The sequence below is a fragment of the Pan paniscus genome, chromosome 2 (assembly GCF_029289425.2).
Source record: "Pan paniscus chromosome 2, NHGRI_mPanPan1-v2.0_pri, whole genome shotgun sequence".
NCBI classification, from domain to species: domain Eukaryota; kingdom Metazoa; phylum Chordata; class Mammalia; order Primates; family Hominidae; genus Pan; species Pan paniscus.
The window spans coordinates 191,374,772-191,397,138 of record NC_085926.1 but is presented as its reverse complement, the minus strand read 5'-3'; the positions used below and the strand labels follow the sequence as shown (position 1 = coordinate 191,397,138).

Here is a 22,367-nt window from a genome sequence, read left to right as displayed (position 1 = left end):
TTTCTAGGTCTTTTTAGAAAACATACTTAGGAAATAACTTTTTAAGATAAAATGCATTATGAGGTCATACGGACCTCATAACTTCCAATTCAAGTTTAGAATTCATAGTTATACTGACCTTATAATTTCCAATTCAAGTTTAGCACTATGGGCTTTTTACTTTACTTTATTCATTGTACTTGTGTTTCTCTTTTCTCTATACCCAAAGTTCTGGTTCTCAATGACAGGAAGAAATTACTCTTTTGCTTTATCCCATTGTATATAATAACCTCAGAGTGACAAACTAATGCACTCAGCATTAATGTAATTCCTAAAAACAATTTAAGATGTTTTTAGAATTCTTTTTTTCCCGTTTGTAACATCCCATTAGAAATGTACAGTCAAATTATACATTGTTCATTAAAGTCACTCAAAATAGTTTTCTGTTGGTTATGCCAGCAACTTGATAGGTTTATTTTGCTCCTTTTGCTTTAGATTTTAGTGTTAGCTTTTCAAACTTATATTTGTATTATTTTGTATAGATATGGAAAATATCTACATGGTTTGAAAGTCAAATCTGTAAGACAGAAGACATTCCAGGGAGTCTGGTTCCTATCCCTCTCCTTTCTGACTTATGTCTTCATTCTCTCTATAATCATCACTTTGGTTTTTATTTATTCTTACATTTAAAAATATAAACAGATTATATATAATATTCATAGCTATATATTACATGTACAAAATACAATTTATACTGCTGTTTTCTAGATGAATAGAGGTATGTCAAACATATTTAACTGTATTTCCTGCTGCGTATATTTTACATATGTAACTATGTTTCCCAGGGACCATTTAGTATATACAGATATTCTTCATTCATTATTTCAGCTGCATGGTACTCTCTTGTGTGGAGGAACCATTGTTTATTCAGTCAATCCTCTATTGAAAAAAAAATTTCTCAGTTTTTCTACTACTACAAATAGTGCTGTAATAAAAAGCTTTGTACATATGTCTTTTCATATTTTTGCCAGTATATCTTCGGCACAGATTCTGAGAAGTAAAATTGCTAGGTTAAGAAATAAGTGCTTATGTACTTTTGCTAGAAAAATATTGCCAAAATTTCTCTCCATAGAGATTGTGCCAGTTTATATTTGCACCAGAAATGTGTCAGTGACTGATTCCTCGCAGCCTTGCCAATAGAATGTGCTGGAAATTTTGCACATTTTTCTAATCATAAGGTGAGCAATGTTATCTCATACATATGTCTCACTCTCTTTTTTAGAAAGTAATTTAAAACTTACAAAAAAGTTGTAAGAATAGTTTAAATAACTTTTTTTCTAGAACTTCTTGAGAATAAGTTGCCAACATGTAGCTCCATGATCATGACCCGCACATCCTTTCATGTATTCCTTTTCTGTTTCTTTCTTTCTCTTTGTTTCTTTCTTTCTTTCTCTCTTTCCTTCCTTCCTTTTTTCTTTTTCTTTCTTTCTTTCTTTCTTTTTTTCTTTCTTTCTTTCTTTCCTTCTTTCTTTCCTTCTTTCTCTCTTTTTTCTTCTCTCTCTCTCTCTCTGTCTTGACAGGGACTTGCACTGTTGCCCAACTGGAGTGCAATGGTGCAGTCATAGCTCACTGCAGCCTCGATCTCCTGGGCCCAAGTAATCCTCCTACCTCAGCTTCCAGTGTGCGCCACCATGCCTGGCTAATTTTTGTATTTTTTGTACAGATGGGGTCTACTGTGTATTTCTTTTCTTTTCTTTTCTTTTCTTTTTTGAGACGGAGTCTCGCTCTGTCGCCAGGCTGGAGTGCAGTGGCGCGATCTGGGCTCACTGCAACCTCCGCCTCCTGGGTTCAAGCAGTTCTCCTGCCTCAGCCTCCCGAGTAGCTGGGACTACAGGCACGTGCCACCATGCCCGGCTCATGTTTTGTATTTTTAGTAGAGACGGGGTTTCATCATGTTGACCAGGATGGTCTCAAACTCCAGACCTCATGATCCACCCGCCTCATCCTCCCAAAGTGCTAGGATTACAGGTGTGAGCCACCGTGCCTGGCCTCTACTGTGTATTTCTGAAAGACAAAGACATTTTCCTACATGAAGGACTGTGCAACCAGGAAGTTAATATTGATGCATGTCTCCCAACTAATGGTCAGACCTCGTTCATGTTTTGCCAGCTGTCTCAATAATGTTCTAATAGAAAAGAGATACAGAATTACACAATGCTCTTGTTTGCCATGTCTCTTTAATCTTCAATTTTTAGTTGAATTCTGTGACTTTGACTCTTCTGACTCTGGTTATTTTATAGAATGTCCTTCAGTTTGAATTTTCTGATGTTGCCTCATGGTTAAATTCAGGTTATGCATTTTTGGCTGGAATATCACAACATGATGCTGTGTTTTCACTGCTTCCTCTCAGATGGTACATAATTTCAATTTGTCCTATTACTGGTGATGTTAACTTATATTACTTAATTAAATGGTGTCTGCCAGGTTTCTCCATTGCAAATTTATTATTTTCCTCTTTGTAATTAATGGTTATTTTGTTGAGAGATAATTTGAGATGATATAAATAAACCATCTTCATCAATTTTTCACCCACTAGTTTTAGTATACATTGATGTTTCTTGGCCAAATTAATTATTACTTTGATAGTTGCCAAATGATGACTTTTCTAATGTTATCTCTCCTTCTACATTAATTAGTTGCCATTTTGCTGCAAGGAAAACCTGTCTCTTCTCCTTATTTATTTATTCATTTCCTTAAGTCATTATGGACTCATAAATCCTTATTTTATTTGATGGTTATAGTTCTTTCTTATCATTATTTACTTTGATGTTCAAATTGTTACAGATTTAGGCAGTGAGAGCCCTTTAGAGTTGGCTTTGATATTTTTGTAATATGTCCCCAACATTCTTTGAGCATTTCTTTACTTAATGGCACAACAAGATGTTCTAGCTTATATTATACTTTTCTTGGCGCAGCCTGTACTCAGTCCTCTCTCTAAGGAAACCTTTTTATTGGGAGAAAGGGAATTTAGAAACCAAACTTTGGGCACTGGATGTGCTCATTACTATTGGTGTATAAACAAGAAGACTAGCAAACATGTTTATATATTCTTATAATCACACATATTTACATCTATATTGTTTCTATCTAGTACATTGATATTTTTCATTGGAATCTACTATCACAGGGTTTATTGTAGTTGTATCTCTTTCTCTATTTGTAACTTCCTTTCTTCAGTGAGAAACCTGGCTGATTAACCTCATTATATCTACAGGAGTCCCCTCTTATCTGCGGGAGGTACATTCCAAGACCCCAGGTAGATGCCTGAAACCATGGGTAGTACTGAGTCTGATCACTGTCATTTGGAACATGTTTCTGTTCCTGTCTTCCACCCACACATTTAATGCCTTTACCATTTTATCTAAGCACTTACACACTGTGGTTGTAACATCTGCAGTTTGAGGTGCGACGCACAACTAACACAAATTTCTTTTTCCTTCTTCACAACTTCACAGATAGTTGATTTGTTCTTACTGTAGATCTTAGCAACCTCAGCATACAGTTTTGTTTTCTTTAAGTCGAGAACGTTCACCTTTTCACTTAAAGGAAGCACTTTGCTGCTTCTCTTTGATATAACTGAATTGCGAGCATTACTACTCTTGTGCTTTGGGGCACAAGTAGTAAAATGAGGGTAACCTGAAACAAGCACAGGGGTACTGCAACAGGCAATGTACTACCCAGGTGACTGACAAGCAGGGAGTGTATAAAGCATGGATTCTGTTCCGGGTGGGATGGAGCGCATAGCCCTAGATTTAATCACTACTCAGAATGGTGCACAGTTGGAAAACTTATACATTGTTTATTTCTGGGATTGTCCACTTAATATTTTCTGACTGCAGTTGACTGCAGGTAACCGAAACCATGGAAAGTTCAACTGGAGATCAAAGGAGACTACAGTACTTATTGTACCATTTCTGCCTGGATGCAACCAATCTTTCATCACTGCTGATGCTCCCACTGCCCCTCATCCCACTCCTATGTAGACACCCTTTTCACCTTGCTCGGGTCCCAACATCCCACAGCGGGCCACTGCCACAATGGGGGCCCTTCTGTCCTTGCTCAAGCTCTGACACCCTGTACCAGGTCATGTAAACACCCTTCCATCCTGCTTAGGATCCAATACCCCAGAGCAGCCTGCCACCCCACCCAGCCCCCTGCAGGAATGCCTATCTTGCACAGGCCCTAATAGCTTTAAGACTGAATAAGGAAGAAAAGAAGTAAAGGCAGGCAGGCAGGCAATCAGGAAGGAGGGAAGAACTTTCATTTCTCTTATCATGGGTAAGAATGAACAGCTTTGCAGACACTTAACACACCACTTGTGTTTGTGTGTGTGTGTGTGTGTGTGTGTGTGTGAAGTGACAATATCTAGCAATTTTGCTATACATTTATTTGCTGGAGATCTGTTTTTAAAAGGAACTCTTTATCGATTAGGATTTTTTTTTTTTGAGGCAGGATCTTGCCCTGTCACCCAGGCTGGAGTGCAGTGGCACGATCATCACTCACTACAGTCTCGACCTCCTGAGCTTAAATTTAAGCAATGTTCCCACCTCAACCTCCCAAGTAGCTGGGAGTACAGGTGTGTGTCACCATGCCTGGCTAATTTTTTTATTTTTTATTTTTTGGTGAAGATAGGGCTCCCGCTATATTGTCCAGGTTGGTCTCAAACAGCTAGGCTCAAGTGATTCTCCCGCATTGGGCTCCAAAAGTGCTGGGATTACAGGCATGAGCCACTGTGCTCAGCTGGGAATATTAACCTTTTATCTGTAATGTAAGTTTCAAATTTGTTTCTGAATTTGTCATTATTTTTTTCTTATTATTTTGCCACACAAAGATTTTTATTTTATGTGGTCTAATTTGTTACATTTTTTTCTTTTTGTTTTCAAATTTTGAATCAATGTTGAGGAATGTTCTCCTTTCTAAAAAAAAAAAATGTCTTGGTTGCTTTTTCATTGATATCCAAGTTAAATAGATGTTGGATTGTATTTTTGTGGGAAAATAACCTGACTCAACTCTGTCTCCTCCCACTTTCAGCTGGAGTTCAAGAGCTGGAATCACGCGTCCTGGTGCCTGGAGATTTATTAATTTTGACAGGGAACAAAGTGCTAATGCCATGTGATGCCGTTCTGATTGAAGGCAGCTGTGTGGTGGATGAAGGCATGCTGACAGGTACAGTTCCATCTCCACAGCTGACAACCTCTGTGGGCTGGCCCACACTCCATGCTACTATGGTGCCTACGCCTCCTCCTCTACCTGAATGACAATGGCTGGCTGTAAAGCACTGGCTGCTATGGGACCTTCCCGTTGCCACAAATCTTACTTAGTCCTGCTGTGAATGGATCTGAGGGTTCAAATTAAAGCTCTTTCTATGTGTTAAGTTTGATACAATAATAAGTTTTTGAGTGTTTAGTATTTCTTTCTTGAACAAAAGATTATTACAACCCTCTCATTTACCTTAAAAGATTGTAGAGATCATTAGATCTTTCAGAATTGTCTGTGACTTTTATGTTTATTTATTTTAAATAAAGCATGTTTTTAAATAAACTTGGAGGGTTTGAAAATCATCAGTGACATCCTGAAACCCACAGGGGTCATCCAAATTCTTCCTGGCCTGGCTTGAAAATGTTAAGAAATTCATGATGCAGCATTTGGTAAAGCTGCTGCTTCCAGTCCAAAACTGGGTGTTATGGACTAACTGTAGTTCATTTTCAAATGGCAGTGCTGGAGCTGGGTGGGACCTGTGAGGTTATCTCATATCACAGGCATGGCAACTGAGGTCCAGAGAGGTGACTTGCTTAAGGTTACACTGCCTTGATTTCTCACTCACGTAGCATAATGATGAGATGTTTGGCTGACATTGCTGTAAGATAAAGAAGAATCATAAAGTGTTTCTCAGAGATAAAATGAGAGGCTGTGAATACACAGAGGCTGTGAACGCACTCTCATTGGTGTATCATGGTTCCCATTCAAGTTCAGATCAAATCCATTTCTCTCAGGCAGCCCAGAAAGACAGGTAATGGAGACAAGTGTACACACCTTCTTCCTATGTTAGCCTACAAAGAATAAAGGTGTCGCAGACCATGGCAAAGCAGGTTCTTTTCCCTCAAAATTCCATAGATTCATAAAAATCCTGTAATGCTGGGACTTCTGCAGTGCCAAGTACCATTTTCCTAATGAAAGTAGCCTTAATATACTGTAATGCAACTCCGACTTTCTATTGACCACTCTGCAGAGACCATCAGAAGACTTTAGAAACTTGTTCCTCAGAACAGGCCATAGTTATTTCATGGCTTCATTCATTACCTTGTATTAGCACTTCAAGCCTCTGCAATTGGCCCCTCCCACTGCACTGGTAAAAGTTGCCAAAGTCCCAATTGCCAAACACAGTGGACTCTTTAAATTTCTTTATTTTTGAGACACAGTCTCACTCACTCTGTCACGCAGGTTGAAGTGCAGTAGCTTGATCTTGGCTCACTGCAATCTCTGCCTCCCGGGTTCAAGCAATCGTCTCATCTAGGCCTCCATCAAGTAGCTGGAATTACAGATGTGCACCACCATGCCTAGCTAATTTTTGTATTTTTAGTAGAGGCGGCGTTTCACAATGTTGGCCAGGCTGGTCTTGAACCCCTGACCTCAAGTGATCCACCCTCCTGGGCCTCCCAAAGTGCTGAGATTACAGGCATGAGCCACTGTGCCCAGCCTGATTCTTTAAATTTCTCAACTTATTGTCCTGTCTGTTCCATTTGACTATTCTGACCAGCTCTCTTTCTGAAAACTATCTTCTCTATAACTTTCTAAGATAATTCTCTCTCCAAATTCTTCTACCACTGACTCTACCCATTCAGTTTCTTCTGCTGCTCCTCTTCCTCCATCTCCTGAATTGTTGGTGCTGCTCATGGCTACATCCTTGGCCTTTCCTCTTCTCACTCTATACTTGGTCTCTAAGTAATCTTGTCTGCTTCTGTGACTTTAATTATCATCCATAACCTCATGAGCTCTGGCTAAATATCTCTCGTCCAGGCCTCTCATCTGAGCTTCAAATCCAAATAAATCTCAAACTGCCTACAAGGCTTCTCAACATGGTATTTCTACAAGGCAACTTCAACTTACAGTGGCCAAAAGACAATTCTTTCTCTCCTCCTGTAATCCCTGTGTTGAGGAATAATGTTGCCCTCTGCATATTCTCCCAAGTCAGAACTAGAAAGTCATTGTAAATTTCTCTGTCCCTATGACCTGCCAATACAAACATTTTCTCAAGTTTTATAGCTTCTTACTTCCTTGTTTCTTTCCTTTTTTGAGACAGAGTGTCACTCTACTGTCCAGGCTGCCGTGCAGTGGTGTGATCTCTGCTCACTTTCGCCGCCACCTGCCAGGCTCAAGTGATTCTCGTGCTTCAGCCTCCAGAGTAGCTGGGATTATAGGCATGCACCACCACATTCGGCTGATTTTGTATTTTTAGAAAAGACAGGGTTTTACCATGTTGCCCAGGCTGGTCTTGAACTCCTGGCTCAAGCGATCTGCCTGTCTCTGCCTCCCAAAGTGCTAGGATTAAAGGCGTGAGCCACTGCACCCGGCCACTTCCTTGTTTCCTGAATGCAGTGCTTCCTTTCTATTCCCACTGCCAGCTGTCATAGTTCAGACCTCATCCCTTGCAACTGGGATTCCTGTGATTATTTCCCAATTGGATACCCAGCCCAGCCTCCAACCTCACCAGACTTTGATTCATTCCCTGTGCTATGGACAGAGTGCTCTCTCTTATACATAAATATGATATTACTCTCCTGATTAAAGTGGTTAAATCTCTCTACATCCTCCTTCAGTCACCAGTGCCTTTATTTATTTATTATTTATTTATTTATTTTTGAGATGGAGTTTCACTCTTGTTGCCCAGGCTGGAGTGCAATGGCACAATCTTGGCTCACCACAACCTCTGCCTCCCGGGTTCAAGCGAGTCTCCTGCCTCAGCCTCCCGAGTAGCTGGGATCACAGGCATGTGCCACCACACCTGGCTGATTTTTTGTATTTTTACAAAACTGGGGTTTCTCCATGTCGGTCAGGCTGGACTCGAACTCCTGACCTCAGGTGATCTGCCTACCTTGGCCTCCCAAAGTACTGGGATTACAGGCATGAGCCACTGTGCCCAGCCCACCAGTGCCTTTAGACATATCTGTGGACAGTTAGGGTTCTCCATGCTTTGGCTCCTAGATAGCTCTCACGGCCCTTTATTCTCCACACTCCACATTCTTGACTGCACAGCCTGTGGTTCCCTAAATAGTTATTTCCAGCTATCTTGACATCTGTGTTTGATTTACAGTACCCATAGTATTTATAATACTGTATTATACTTATCAGTTTACATATCTGTCTCCTATTCTAAACTACAGACCTCTTAGAAGTAAGAACTATGTTTATGCTTGTATCCCCAATACCTAGGGTTGTCTCTGCCACATGGTAGGCTCACGAAAAAAAATGTCTGTTGTATGATGAGTGGGTGCAGGCATGATTTAAATGAGGGAAGCCATCCTGCCTCACAAAACAAGATGCTTGTTTTCTGTAGGAGAAAGTATTCCAGTCACCAAAACTCCATTACCCAAGATGGATGGCTCTGTGCCCTGGAAAACACAGAGTGAAGCGGATTACAAACGGCATGTCCTCTTCTGTGGAACAGAGGTTATCCAGGCCAAGGCAGCTTGCTCTGGGACCGTGAGAGCCGTGGTACTGCAGACTGGTTAGCATCACCTCCTTTTTCTTATTTTTAATGGTATACTTTTGCCCAGTTTGTCTAGTGCCTTAAATTTATTAGGTAAAGAGAAGTTGTTTTTTCTTTATAATCATATTTTTTTAATTTTTAATTTTTGTGGGTATATAGTAGCTGTGTATATACTTATGGGATACCTGAGATGTTTTGACACAGGCCTGCCATGTGAAATAAGCACATCATGGAGAAGGGGGTATCTATTCCCTCAAGCAGTTGTCCTTTGAGTTACAAACAATCCAATTACGCATTTTAAGTTATTTAAAAATATACAGTTAAGTTATTATTGACTATAGTCACCCTTTGTACTATCAAATAGTAGGTCTTATTCATTCTTTCCATTTTTTTTGGACCCATAGACAAGGAGAAGTCTTACTAACAGGTACAAAACACATCAAATATATATAAATCCATATATTTTAAATACCAATTGAACTATGGCATATGCCTGTTAGTAAAAATGATAACAATAATTATTATGTATGTGCTTTGCAGTATATAAACTATTTTCACCATATCAAGCAAGCAGAGCAGAGATGCTTACTGTTTCTGCTATGTCCATGAATACGCTGAGGCCACACAATTCAAATGAACTTCAAAAAATACCATGGCCAGCAATTGACAGAGCTGGACCTAGAACTCAGGTCTTCTCATCCTGAATCCCAAGTTCTTTCCAGGGTGGGCTAGAAACTGAAAATTTAACATTGCAAAGTATTAGAAAAGTGAGTCCATCAGTATTTACCGGACCACTTAATTTTAATTCAGTGACATGCGTGTGCGTGCACACGTTTGAGTCATTTTCTTAAAATAAAATGCTATTTGGCAAAGCTGTGCTGTGCACCCAGTACGGCAGTTTTCTATCTCCAGGATGCATTGAAATTGGAAGTAGAGGGAAGGAAGGCCAGAGAGAGTACTGGGCTCTGAGATAGAGATTTCCGTTCCAGCATTTATGTATTTTTCTAGTTATCTTTCAATTGCCTTTGAGCTTAAACACTGTTCAAATATCAGCAAAGAAAAAAAAGGCAGTGTTGAGGTTTGGAAGAGCACTAGCAGTAGCGTTGGTCTCCTGAGAGTGTGGGGTGTGTGTTTGTTGTTCCAGGATTCAACACTGCAAAGGGAGACCTTGTGAGATCCATTCTCTACCCCAAGCCAGTGAATTTTCAGTTGTACAGGGATGCCATCAGGTTCCTCCTGTGCCTTGTAGGAACAGCCACCATTGGGATGATCTATACTCTGTGCGTCTATGTGCTTAGCGGGGTAAGCTGTCTTTGCTCTTTTATTAAATGCACACACACTCATCTCTGTATATTTTGTACTGTGCATGTTGCCCTTAACCTAGGATGTGGTTTACAAACCTGGGAAACAAAACCAAGCACTGATGCCTACGTATAGACTTCCAGATCCCAGTCAGCAATTGATCACTAAGTTCCATAATAACAAACAGGTTTCATGGGATAGTGGGATAAAACAATCTGTTTATTGATATATCAATTTACTTCTCTTTTCCTCACACTTTATACCATTTTTCCTTTTCAATCTGAGAATATATTTATTTCAATAAAGTAGCATATTTAGAGCTATTGAGCGAGGGATTTTAAATAAAATCAGACACCCAGTTTTGGTGAGGTCATGGCAGACCAGTAGTTATTGTTTTGCTGGTAACAATATAAATCACATGGGTTTTTTATTGCTATTTGGTGAAAGATAGTGGGAGCTATAAACATGGTCAAGCCTTTAACCCACTGATATCATTTCTTGAAATTTGACCTAAAGAAGTAAACAAAAAGAAGGAAGGCCGGGCAAGGTGGCTCATGCCTGTAATCTCAGCACTTTGGGAGGCCAAGGCAGGTGGATCACCCGAAGTCAGGAGTTCGAGACCAGCCTGGCCAACATGGCAAAACCCTGTCTTTACTAAAAATACAAAAATTAGCCAGGTGTGGTGGCGTGTGCCTGTAATCCCAGCTACTCAGGAGGCCGAGGCAGGACAATCGCTTGAACCCGGGAGGTGGAGGTTGCAATGAGCTGAGATTGCACCACTGTATTCCAGCCTGGGTGACAAGAGCAAAACTCCGCCTCAAAAAATAAAAATAAAAAAAAGGCAAAGAGTCATATGCTGTTCATTAGAGATTTGTCTGTAATAATTAAAGAATGACTGTCGTCCAGGAACCTCCAGAGGAGGTGGTGAGGAAAGCCCTTGACGTCATCACAATTGCGGTTCCTCCTGCTCTACCCGCTGCTCTGACCACAGGCATTATCTATGCCCAGAGGAGGCTGAAGAAGAGAGGCATCTTCTGCATTAGCCCCCAGAGGATCAATGTATGTGGACAGTTAAACCTTGTCTGCTTTGACAAGGTATGTGTGTTTCATCCTTATTCTTATCATCATTTTTACCATTGCTGTCATCATGTATATCTACTTTTACCCCCTTGCAAGGCAGGAGACATAGAATGTGGGTGCCTGTCTTCATTTTATCCCTGGTTAGATGCATGATCTGGGAAAGATATGTCCCTTGAGCTCGCAGAGTCCAAGGTTTAGAGGAGAAGTGGGTACTAAATAGGAGAATCTTTTTGGGTCCTTCCAGCTTTGATATCCTATGAAAAGCAATTAAAATAGCATCCTGTTTCTCTGCAGTCAAAACCTTCATACAAAGACGAAAATTTAAACCCTTTGCTATCGTCACTGCTGTATCCTTGATGCTGAGAATATTGCCTGGCATATAGTTAGTGTGCAATAAATATCGATTGAATTAATGAACAAATAAAAAAGGAAGAGTTTATTAAACTATGCCTTACTATGAGACTCATATCAAGCTTTTGCTGTATTTTCCCATCTGTACTTTATTGCTTAAAATTACCCTTGATTATTTGCCAGTTATTCCCAACCAGCCTCGTATTCTACCGTCTTTTTATTGTATTTATTTAGTCTGTACACACATATGCTGGGGTGAAGGTGGGAGTTGTGAGAGAATAAGATGGAAATGCCTTTCAGGGCATTGTGAACAGGTGAGCATGGGTAGAGGCCTGAAGGCAGGAAAGCAAGAGAGTGTGGTTTTGACTAGAGCAGGATGTTGGTAATGGGAGAGGCTATCTGTGGACCTTGAATGTCTGGCTAAGAAATTGTTTACATATATTTTAAGCAGTGGAGGGTTATTTGAAGGCTTTTGTTGCTGTTGTTGACTTCTTTTTTTAATTTACTTTTTAAATGTGGTAAAATACACATAACATAAAATTTACTATTTTAGCCATTTTTAAGTGTACTGTTCACTGGCATTAAGTGCCTTCTCACTGTTCTGCAACCATCACTACTATTCATTTTGAGAACTTCTTTTATTTTCCCAAACTGAAGCTATATTCATTCAACAGTACACTGAAGGTTTTTGATAGTTGAGAATTAATGGGATCAGGGCTGTATTTTATAGTTGTTGGAATATCAGAAAGATCTACCAAGAACAGAAAGTCAACATGACTCTTGCCACCATTTTTTATATTATTTTGTGATCAAACTAGCAATGTCAGAAATGACATTCTATTTATGAGATTATATCCTCGGACCTGGAAAAAGAAACAGGAGTGGGAGAGATAATTGTGACCTGAATTTGTATAGAAAACGAGCAATAATTATGAATAATTATGATTATTATTAGCTTTTACTGTGTGCTAGATATTAAATGAAACACTTTATGTTATCCCATTTAATTTTCACCACAGCTCTCTGAGATTGTGACCATGTTACAGATAAGAGCTCTTATATTTAGGGGGATAAATTCGCTCTGGTCACACAACTGGTGTTTAAACCTAACCTGAATTCTTAACCAGTATATTGCACTGAGAGAAATACCACCACCATTTTTTTTTTTTTTTTTTTTTTTTTTTTTTTTTTTTACCAAATAGCAAACCATTTCTTTTGAGTCTGTTTACAGTGCCCTGCAGGTAAAAATTTCACTCTATTCCTTATTTTAATGACATATTTTAAACTTCTGCTATGAAACTAGGACTCACCCATTTTATATCGAGGACTTTCCCATCCATTGAGTCTACCATTAGATCCTCAAAACAATCCTCTGAAGTTGTGAGGAAGATACTTTTTTTGTTGTTGTTCTGGAGGACACTAAAGTTTGAAAAGATTAAGTGCCAGCTTGTTAGACAACTGGCATGAGCTCATCAACGCTTCCAACGGGCACTCCAGAGACCCACCCATTGTGCCCCTCCTTGAAGTGCTGATCTTGTTAATATGTTTGTGAAGTATTTTCTCATTACAAAAATACCTTATTTATCTGCACTACGGAGTCTTCACTATGGGGCCACTGGATTTTTTTTTTTTTTTTTTTTAAGTAGGGAGGTGGTTTCATTATGTTGCCCAGGCTGGTCTCAAACTCCTGAGTTCAAGTGATCCTCCTGCCTCAGCCTCCCGTAGTGCTGGGATTACAGGCATGAGCCACCGCGCCTTGCCTGGATCTTCAGAGTAAATGGAGCATTTGTTTCTGTTTAGACAGGCACCTTAACAAGGGATGGCTTGGACCTCTGGGGAGTCGTGTCCTGTGATAGGAATGGGTGAGTACCTTGGACTAAATGCATTCTAGTGTCTCTTTTTCAAAAATTCCGTGTTTTCTCTTGAAATTAAGAATGGAGACATTTGGACTTTGGCTTTGGTGGACAATGATTGCCAAATATCTTCTTTTAACTTCTCATCTTGAATTCTTCAAAGCCTCCCTAAAACACACACATTTCCGCCCATCCCAACCCAGTCCCATGCCACTCACAAATCCGGGAGATGAAGCTTTGACACTGCATTCAAATCCTTGCTAAAACATAATTTGCTTCCAGCATGAAGTTGACCCAGTATAAGTAATTCAGACATTACCAGGACACTGTCCTTTGAAGAGGTAACATTCTTTGTTCAAGCTGAAGCCTCTTGATGTGCTAGGAGGAAGGACACTGCTCTTACTTTTGTACCCTGAATTTCAGGAAGAGGAACATGTGTAGAACCGTAGCTAGTGTACTCATGTTTCTTGGTATTCTAATTTTGAGAACTCTACTTTCTGGCTGCTGGAAACTCTTTTTTCTTTTTTTTTTGAGACGGAGTTCCACTCTTGTCGCCCAGGCTGGAGTGCAGTGGCATGATCTTGGTGCATTGCAACCTCCGCCTCCTGGGTTCAAGCGATTCTCCTGCCTCAGCCTCCCGAGTAGCTGAGATTACAGGTGCCTGCCACCATGCCTGGCTAATTTTTGTATTTTTAGTAGGGACGCGGTTTCACCATGTTGGCCAGGCTGGTCTCAAACTCCTGACCTCAGGTGATCCGTCCACCTCGGCCTCCTGAAGTGTTGGGATTACAGGCATCAGCCACCGCGCCTGGCTGAAACTCCTTTTTCCTAGCAAGAAAAGACAGTTTTGACAGTTCTCAGCATGGTGTGGTAAAGATTTGCACAGCCCTCTCCTGTGGCCCTCTTGTGGCCATGTTTGAGTTTGCGTCTCTGCCCGCTTTTTCAACTCACTACGAACTCCCGTGGAATCAGAACATGAAATCTCTGATGCACTTGACGTTTATGTTTTGTTTGAAAATGAAAGTTTTTTCCTCTAACACTTATAACTTAAGTCACAAAGCATTTTGTACATGAAAGGTTCTTTGTGGTTCTTTTGCATTATGACATGTAATTTATCCATAAAATGTTAATTACACACAGTTTAATAATTGTCATATTAAAATGCTATCTAGAAACAAGTCTAATTCCTGGATTAAAAAAGTGATCCTCGTGCTTCTAACCACTTTAGTGTACAGAAGAGGCCTCTTGAAGTGTTAAACTGTAAAGTTTTTTCATTTTTCCTAGAGGATAGATTTGGATATATACTTTGTCTCATGGTTCATTAGTGTTTTTCTGTTTCAGCTTCTACAAAATATGTGTACATTTGTTTAAATATGTGAGCATCTTGAGAGCAGTCTTGTTCTTATTTAGATTTGCATCCTAAGTGCTGTAGCTCTGTACTAGGCACAAATAGTAGGTGCACAGTAATCGCTCATCTAAAATGAACTCAATATGTTCTGTCTTTTCAATGTTCTTCTTATTCCATTGACACCAAACTATTCATAAAACTTTGGAAACTTTCTGTTTCTAAAAGTGACTTGTTACATTTAAGGAATAACAATTAATATAATGTTTAGGTAAATGATTCATTTCCCTCCCTTCCTTCCTTCCTTCCTTCCTGCCTTCCTGCCTTCCAATCAAAGTTGAATTCCAATGATTAAAACAATTTAAAATAAAAAATGACAAATTTAATTAATAAAATGAAACAAAACAGAATTAATTCTAGGTAAGAAGTGAGCACCTGACTTATAGGCTATTCAATACCTTCTTGTTAAAGGTGAGCTCATCTCTGATATTTCTTCCTTTCCAAAAAGGCCTGATTGTTGTGTCAGATACTTTAAGAACTATTCAAGGCTATCAGGGATTGATAACCAGAAATACTCAGATAAAAATGCGCGGGCAGCAATGATAGAGAGCTTTATGTATTTGCTGTGCTAAACAGAGTCTGGCCCAATCCTCTCGAATGCAGAATTATATACTCAGAATTACAGACTAGTGACAGTGTACGTCTCATAGTAAAAATAAGATTTTTTTCCTGATCTGTATTTTGCTTTTCAGTGTGCGTTTAAGTTTCTGTGTTAACTGTCCTGCTGGTGGTCTCTTCCTTTTAGATATTTACTAAAATACCATCGGGTATGCGGTAAACCACCAAGATGAGCTGCTCTTTTAAGACATAGTAATGAGTATAACTAACAGGGTCAATATGAAGCCAGGACATTTTTGAACTCTTAGTGTGACAAAAGGAAGCTTGAATCCAAAAGCCAGGAAGCCATGTGGCTGAATTGTGAGTTAACATTGCGATGTGTTTGCTTTCAAAACAAAGGGCTACAGCAACTTAAGGTTATCTTTAAATAAATTCAGGGTCCATATTATCAGAAGTAATTGTCTGTCTTAAAATGTGGTCTCCAGGATCAGACAATGACAAATTTAGGAACTTTTCCAAAAAAGAAGAATAAGGAAGGCGAGAGGGAGGCCTGATCAAACTGTTATTAGAGGAACAGCCAGAGGTTCCTGTGCGACACCAGAGGGAGAGAGGGTGAAGGGGACGGCAGAGTTGATCCCTAAGTTTGAAAGAAGTTGGCATGTGGAGGAGGGGGAGCAAGTGGACCCTTACTGGCTCCCAGGAGCAGATTCTGCCCCGATGTAGGATGAAGCTTCCATCATTCAGACGTCCTCCAAATAGGATAAGCTGCTTTGAGAACCAACGCCTGTGCTGCACATTTGAGAAGGGGCTGTGACCAACCAAGCTGCAGACAACATTCTTCTTGTGACGCCAAAGCTGAACTTAATGGCCTCCACTCTGAATTAGTGAAGGAAGCCTGCATATGACATTTGAGTTGTATTTTAATAGCTTTTTAGATGAGACTATGTTCTTATCTAAAATGAGATGATGGGGATAATGGTTGGGATATGGACCCAAGAGGCCAGGGTGGAAGAGGGGGATGCAGTGTTCATTTGAAAAATGTTTTTAGCCGGGCGCGGTGGCTCACGCCTGTAATCCCACCATTTTGGGAGGCCGACGCAGGTGGGTTAGCTGAGGTCGGGAGTTCAAGACCAGCCTGGCCAACATGGTGAAACCCCATCTTTGCTAAAAATACAAAAAATTAGCCTGACATGGTGGTGGCTGCCTGTAATTCCAGCTATTCAGGAGGCTGAGGCAGGAGAATCGCTAGAACCTGGGAGGCAGAGGTCGCAATGAATCGAGATCACGCCACTGTCCTCCTCCAGCCTGGGTGACGGAGTGATAGAGTGAGACCCTGTATCCAAAAGAAAAAGAAAAAACTCAGAGTCCTTTCTCATACTCAGTGAACTTACTTGGCTGAATGAAGCACTATTAATGTGGGAGGATTGGAGAGTGGCTATTCATGCAACAAAGCATATTAAATTATTTTTTATAAAGATGTTTGTTCACCTCCAAGATGCTCTGTTTTGGCATGAGGCAATGGAATGGAAACCCATTTCCTTTTCTCCTTAAGCTTTCAGGAAGTTCACAGCTTTGCCTCAGGCCAGGCTTTGCCATGGGGCCCACTGTGTGCAGCGATGGCCAGCTGCCACTCTCTGATCCTTCTTGATGGGACCATCCAGGGAGACCCTCTGGACCTCAAAATGTTTGAAGCCACCACCTGGGTAAGCCTCTGCTCTTCAGAGAATCTGAGAAGCTTCTTCAATGCCAGAGCAACATAGGCAATATCAGAGCTATCTAATTCTTATAAAAGGTGAGGTTTCCAATGTGGAGTACATTTGGTAGTGAAGGGCAAACCAATCTAAGGCTGGTTTCCTCATCTGTGCAATGAAGCCAATAATAGCATCTACATAATGAGATTGTGAGGATTAAATGAGATGATGCATTAAGAAAATCCTTGGCACTATGCCTGGCAAATATTAAAGGTTCGATCATATTAATGTAATTGTACTTATTATGCAGTTATTTCTTGTCTCTCTGTACTGTTCTCCGTGCATTGTCTGGTTTCAAAGATTTTCCAGAATATGGGGATCAGAAAACATTGCTTTCTCCAGTGCTCAGGATAACTCATAGATTCATGGGGACTATAAGTCTTATTTATATTAATTTTGTATTGATTTTATTTCCAAGACTAGAAAGAACAAAAAGGAAAACCACTAAAGAGCTTTTGTTGAGACTCTAAACTAGATTTAAGAGCCAACGGTGTCGTTCAGGAATCTGGCTTTTCCGATTCTAGTTTTGGCTCTGCTCTAACTGACTGTTGAATCCCATTAAGCTATCTCTCATGTTGGGGCTTTGGCTCTCATGACCATAAAATGAAGTTTAATTAGACCAGTGGTGTTCACATAACACAAAACAAGACAAACAATCTGGAATCTTCTCATAAAAGGAAACGTTCTCCAGAAACACTCTAAAGACTAAATAGCTGGAGTTAACTCCAGTTGAAGTAAAAGGTGGGATTTAAAGATGAGGGCTAAGGGACCTGCATCCCTGACTACTTAGCCATAATCCCTTCCTTTCTCCTGAGCTGCATATAGCTCTCGCCTCTGGTGGCACACTTTGAGCACCACTGAAAGAGACAATCTTCAGGGTCCCTTCCAAATCTCCTGGAGCATTATTTCATAGCAATCTAATATAACTTTGCCAATCCTCCATCTTTTCTGGGTTACTGATTCCATATCTTTAAATAGGGATTGCGGTTTCCTCTCTGGGACCTTGTCAGCCACTCAGTGAGATGATTACAAAGCACTGTGTTGTCTTTGGGTAAAAGGTCCCTTTGACTATAATTTACGGTCATTATTATAGCAATTACTGATTATTAACCATGTATATCACAGTCTCTGCCCTGCCCTACCCCAGCCCTGAGAACCATCCATCCAAATTAGACACACATGCAAGGGCAGGAAGAGCCGTGAAGTGCAGGAAAAGAACGACAGAAAGGTGCTTGCTTCACACAAAAGAAGTCTGGCCCTTCATGTGCATGGCTTTCAAGCTAGGCTCTTCAGAAATGGAGACTGAGCCTTTACACAGCACATTCCAACAGAGAAAACAAGATAAATTGCATGAATAATTCAAAAGTGTCTGCCCTTCAAGTTGTGCAGCATTTTCAATGCATTCTTTTTTTCTGTGGCGGAATAAATCTGGTTCACCTCTGAGGGAAGAGACATGGAAAACACATTGAGGTGGTCTGAGGAGCTTCTCAAGGGGAGGGTTCAAGCATAGCATCAGTGGGCAAACAATAAATAAATCTCTGCAATGAAATATCCTATTTGTGAAATAGGAAATGGCTTTTTCTGGGGACGATTTCCACATCAAGGGAGTGCCGGCACATGCCATGGTAGTTAAGCCCTGCAGAACAGCCAGCCAGGTAAGCCCTGCTTGCTCTTCACCCCACAACACCCAAACTCAAAGAGAAACTCTTCTGGCCCCCAGTTTTTGAAAGGCCACAGATGTGTCTTTGAATTTCAGGTGTGAAAATGGGTGAGACCTTCCCCCTTATTTGTTAAAATGAAGATTACGGAAGGAGTGGTTAATTCCCAGTAGCTAGAAGCTGTATCAGCATGTTCCTCTCCTTTCCCCATCCCTCAACCAGGTCCCAGTGGAAGGAATTGCAATCCTGCATCAGTTCCCATTCTCATCGGCACTGCAAAGAATGACAGTCATTGTGCAAGAGATGGGAGGTGACCGACTGGCATTCATGAAAGGTGCACCAGAGAGGGTGGCCAGCTTTTGCCAACCTGAGACAGGTCTGTAACTTGACTTGGATTACACCTGGCAAATCTGTATCTCCAGATAAATATGTTCCCACAGCATTTGACCTATTAATTCCATCGCCTATGGGTCATCACCAATTGGGTGGCTCACTGGCATTCCAAATTCAATACGAAAACCAAGCGTGTCTTTCTCATTTCCTGTATTTCCCAGTTTCCTATTTTGGTGCATGGTACCACCATCCCCCGCCACCACCCCATTTACGTGTCATCTCTGATTTCTCACTCCCCCTTAGTGCCTCTGTCTCATCAGTTGCTAGTCCATGGTCCTTCTCTGCATCTGCTCATGCTTTCATCATTCTTCATCACTTCAATAGTTGGTGGATTGACCCTCTGCCTTCAGTCTCCCCAACTTTGATTTGCCCTCTGTACTGTGACCAGATTTTTTACCTCACGATTATTTTAGTTGCTCTCATAGGCTCCAGTATAATCTCAAATTTCTTTAGGATCATATATAAGGCTTTCAGGTTTGAACTCCCAGTGAACTTTCCAGATGGGCCTTACCACTCCTCATCCTGTGCTTTTCCTGAGCTGAACTAACTCTTCACAGCTTACTCTCATGCCTCCATGCCTAAGCTCATGATTCTCCCTCAGCCCCAGAATCCTTCCTTTACTGAACCACCTCCTCCCAGGCTGGTATATACACCACCAAACGCTTTCCATAGCATGCTGCAGTGGCATGGATCATAGCAATGATCTCATTTGATTGCATTGTTAGTCTGCTGGCTGTAACTCAATTAGACAGAAATCCTTAGAGCAGAACTTGTGAGTTTTTTTCAATTTCACTCTTTTTTTTAACCTATATTTTAAGTTCAGTGGTACATGTGCAGGTTTGTTACATAGGTAAACTTGTGTCATGGGGGTTTCTTGTACAGATTAATTCACTGTCCAGGTATTAAGCCTAGTACCCATTCGTTATTTTTCCTGATCCTCTCCCTCCTGCCACCCTCCACCCTACAACAGGCCCCAGTATGTGTTGTTCCCCCTATATGTCCATGTGTTCTCATTATTTAGCTCCCACATATAAGTTTGGTTTTATGTTCCTATGTTAGTTTGCTAAGGATAATGACCTCCAGCTCCATCCAGGTCTCTGCAAAGGACATGATCTCATTCTTTTTTATGGCTGCCTAGTATTCCATCATGTATATGTACCACATTTTCTTTATCCAGTCTACCATTGATGGGCATTTAGGTTGATTCCATGTCTTTGCTATTGTGAATAGTGCTGCAATAAACATATATATGCATGTGCATCTTTATAATAGAATGATTTACCTGTCTTTGGCTATATACCCAGTAATGGGATTTCTGGGCTGAATGGTATTTCTGTCTTTAGGACTTTGGGGTATCACTGCGTTTTCTTCCACAGTGGTTTAACTAGTTTACACTCCCGCCAACAGTGTATAAGCACTTCTTTCTCTCTACAACCTCACCAGCATCTGCTGTTTTTTGACTTTTTAATGATCACCATTCTGACTGGTTTGAGATGGTATCTCATTGTAGTTTTGATTTGCATTTCTTTAATGATCAATGATGAGCTTTTGTGTGTGTGTGTGATTGTTGGTCTTATGTACGTCTTCTTTTGAAAAGCGTTCATGTCCTTTGCCAATTTTTTTTTTTTTTTTTTTTTTTTTGAGACGGAGTCTCGCTCTGTTGCCCAGGCTGGAGTGCAGTGGCGCAATCTCGGCTCACTGCAAGCTCCGCCTCCGAGGTTCATGCCATTCTCCTGCCTCAGCCCTCCTAGTAGTTGGGACTACGGGCTCCTGCCACCTCGCCCGGCTAATTTTTTTTTTTGTATTTTTAGTAGAGACGGGGTTTCACCGTGTTAGCCAGGATGGTCTCGATCTCCTGACCTCATAATCCGCCCACCTTGGCCTCCCAAAGTGCTGGGATTACAGGCTTGAGCCACCAAGCCCGGCCCTTTGCCCACTTTTTAATGAGGTTGTTTGTTTTTTTCTTTTTGTAAATTTTCTTTAAGTTCCTTATAGATGCTGGATATTAGACCTTTGTTGGATGCATAGTTTGCAAAAATTTTCCCCTGTTCTGTAGGCTGTATATTTACTCTTTGACAGTTTCTTTTGCTGTGCAGAAGCTCTTTAGTTTAATTGGATCCCATTTGTCAATTTTTGCTTTTGTTGCAATTGTTTTTGGCATCTTTGTCATGAAATCTTTGCCTGTGCCTATATCCAGAATGGTATTGCCTAGGATGTCTTCCAGGCTTTTATAGTTTTAGGTTTTAAAAGTCTTCAATCCATGTTAAGTTAGTTTTTGTATATGGTGTAAGGAAGGGGTCCAGTTTTAGTCTTCTGCATACAGTTAGCCAGTTATTTCAGGACAATTTATTGAATAGGAAAGCCTTTCCCCATGCTTATTTATGTCAGGTTTGTCAAAGATCTGATAGTTGTAGGTGTAAAGTCTTATTTCTGGGTGTAGAGCTTGTGATTTATTCTCTGCATAGCCAATGCCTGCCAGATAGTAGATTCTCAATAAATGTTTGTTGGTTAAATTGAAGAAAAAAGAATTTTACACTTTTCCTATCTGTTTTTTAAGTTTTTCAAATGCTTCCTTCTCATTTTAGCTTCAGTACATCTGAAGAGGTCAACCCTGACAATGTAGTTATGTTTAGAATTTTCAACTCACTTGTTTACATATCTTTGTAGAAGTGTGTTTTCTTGGGCAAAAGTTGGATGTTTGTAAAGAATTTCTTTGCCAGTACTGCCTAAGCAAATAACTGCGTACTAACCCTGTGTTTCTTTCTAAACAGTACCCACTAGTTTTGTTAGCGAACTTCAGATTTACACGACACAGGGCTTCCGAGTCATAGCACTGGCCTACAAGAAGCTGGAAAATGACCATCACGCTACTACCTTGACGAGGTAAATGGGGATGATTTTGATAAAGCAGAAAGGTTTGATGGAAAGATGTGCCAGGTTGGAATGTCAAGTGCATTAGACTGGGATGGACTTAGGGGTTCTGGGTGGTGGACAGAGCAATGTAGCTTGCGGAATTTGTGTGCATAACATGTCTCTGAACACTGGTAAATAGGGATATAGTAATCCCTGCCCTGCCTAAATCCCAAAGATAGTGTGAACACTCACTGGGGGATTTTATGAGAAATAGTCATATAAGATGTTTAATATGATGTGATTTTTACAGCTTTGTGAAAACAGACATAGAAATATAATCAGCGTTTCAGAATTTGAAATTGTGGTCATGCCCCCATTTGAAAAAAATTATAGTTGGTGGATTGGTTGGGAATTATG

General features: G+C 40.4%; 1 protein-coding gene across 2 annotated transcripts in view; it reads left to right on the top strand.

Annotated features, from left to right (window-relative positions):
- The window catches only part of ATP13A4 (ATPase 13A4), a 194,833-nt gene that overhangs the window by 118,352 nt on the left and 54,114 nt on the right, over positions 1–22,367 (top strand). For both annotated transcript variants that reach the window (XM_055110792.2, XM_034957912.3), the window contains 9 exons: positions 5,071–5,205; positions 8,594–8,764; positions 9,891–10,048; positions 10,955–11,143; positions 13,280–13,341; positions 16,848–16,998; positions 18,615–18,701; positions 18,927–19,080; positions 21,869–21,980. In XM_055110792.2, the coding sequence (XP_054966767.1) occupies positions 5,071–5,205; positions 8,594–8,764; positions 9,891–10,048; positions 10,955–11,143; positions 13,280–13,341; positions 16,848–16,998; positions 18,615–18,701; positions 18,927–19,080; positions 21,869–21,980 (1,219 nt within the window). The remainder of the gene's footprint in view (positions 1–5,070; positions 5,206–8,593; positions 8,765–9,890; positions 10,049–10,954; positions 11,144–13,279; positions 13,342–16,847; positions 16,999–18,614; positions 18,702–18,926; positions 19,081–21,868; positions 21,981–22,367) is intronic.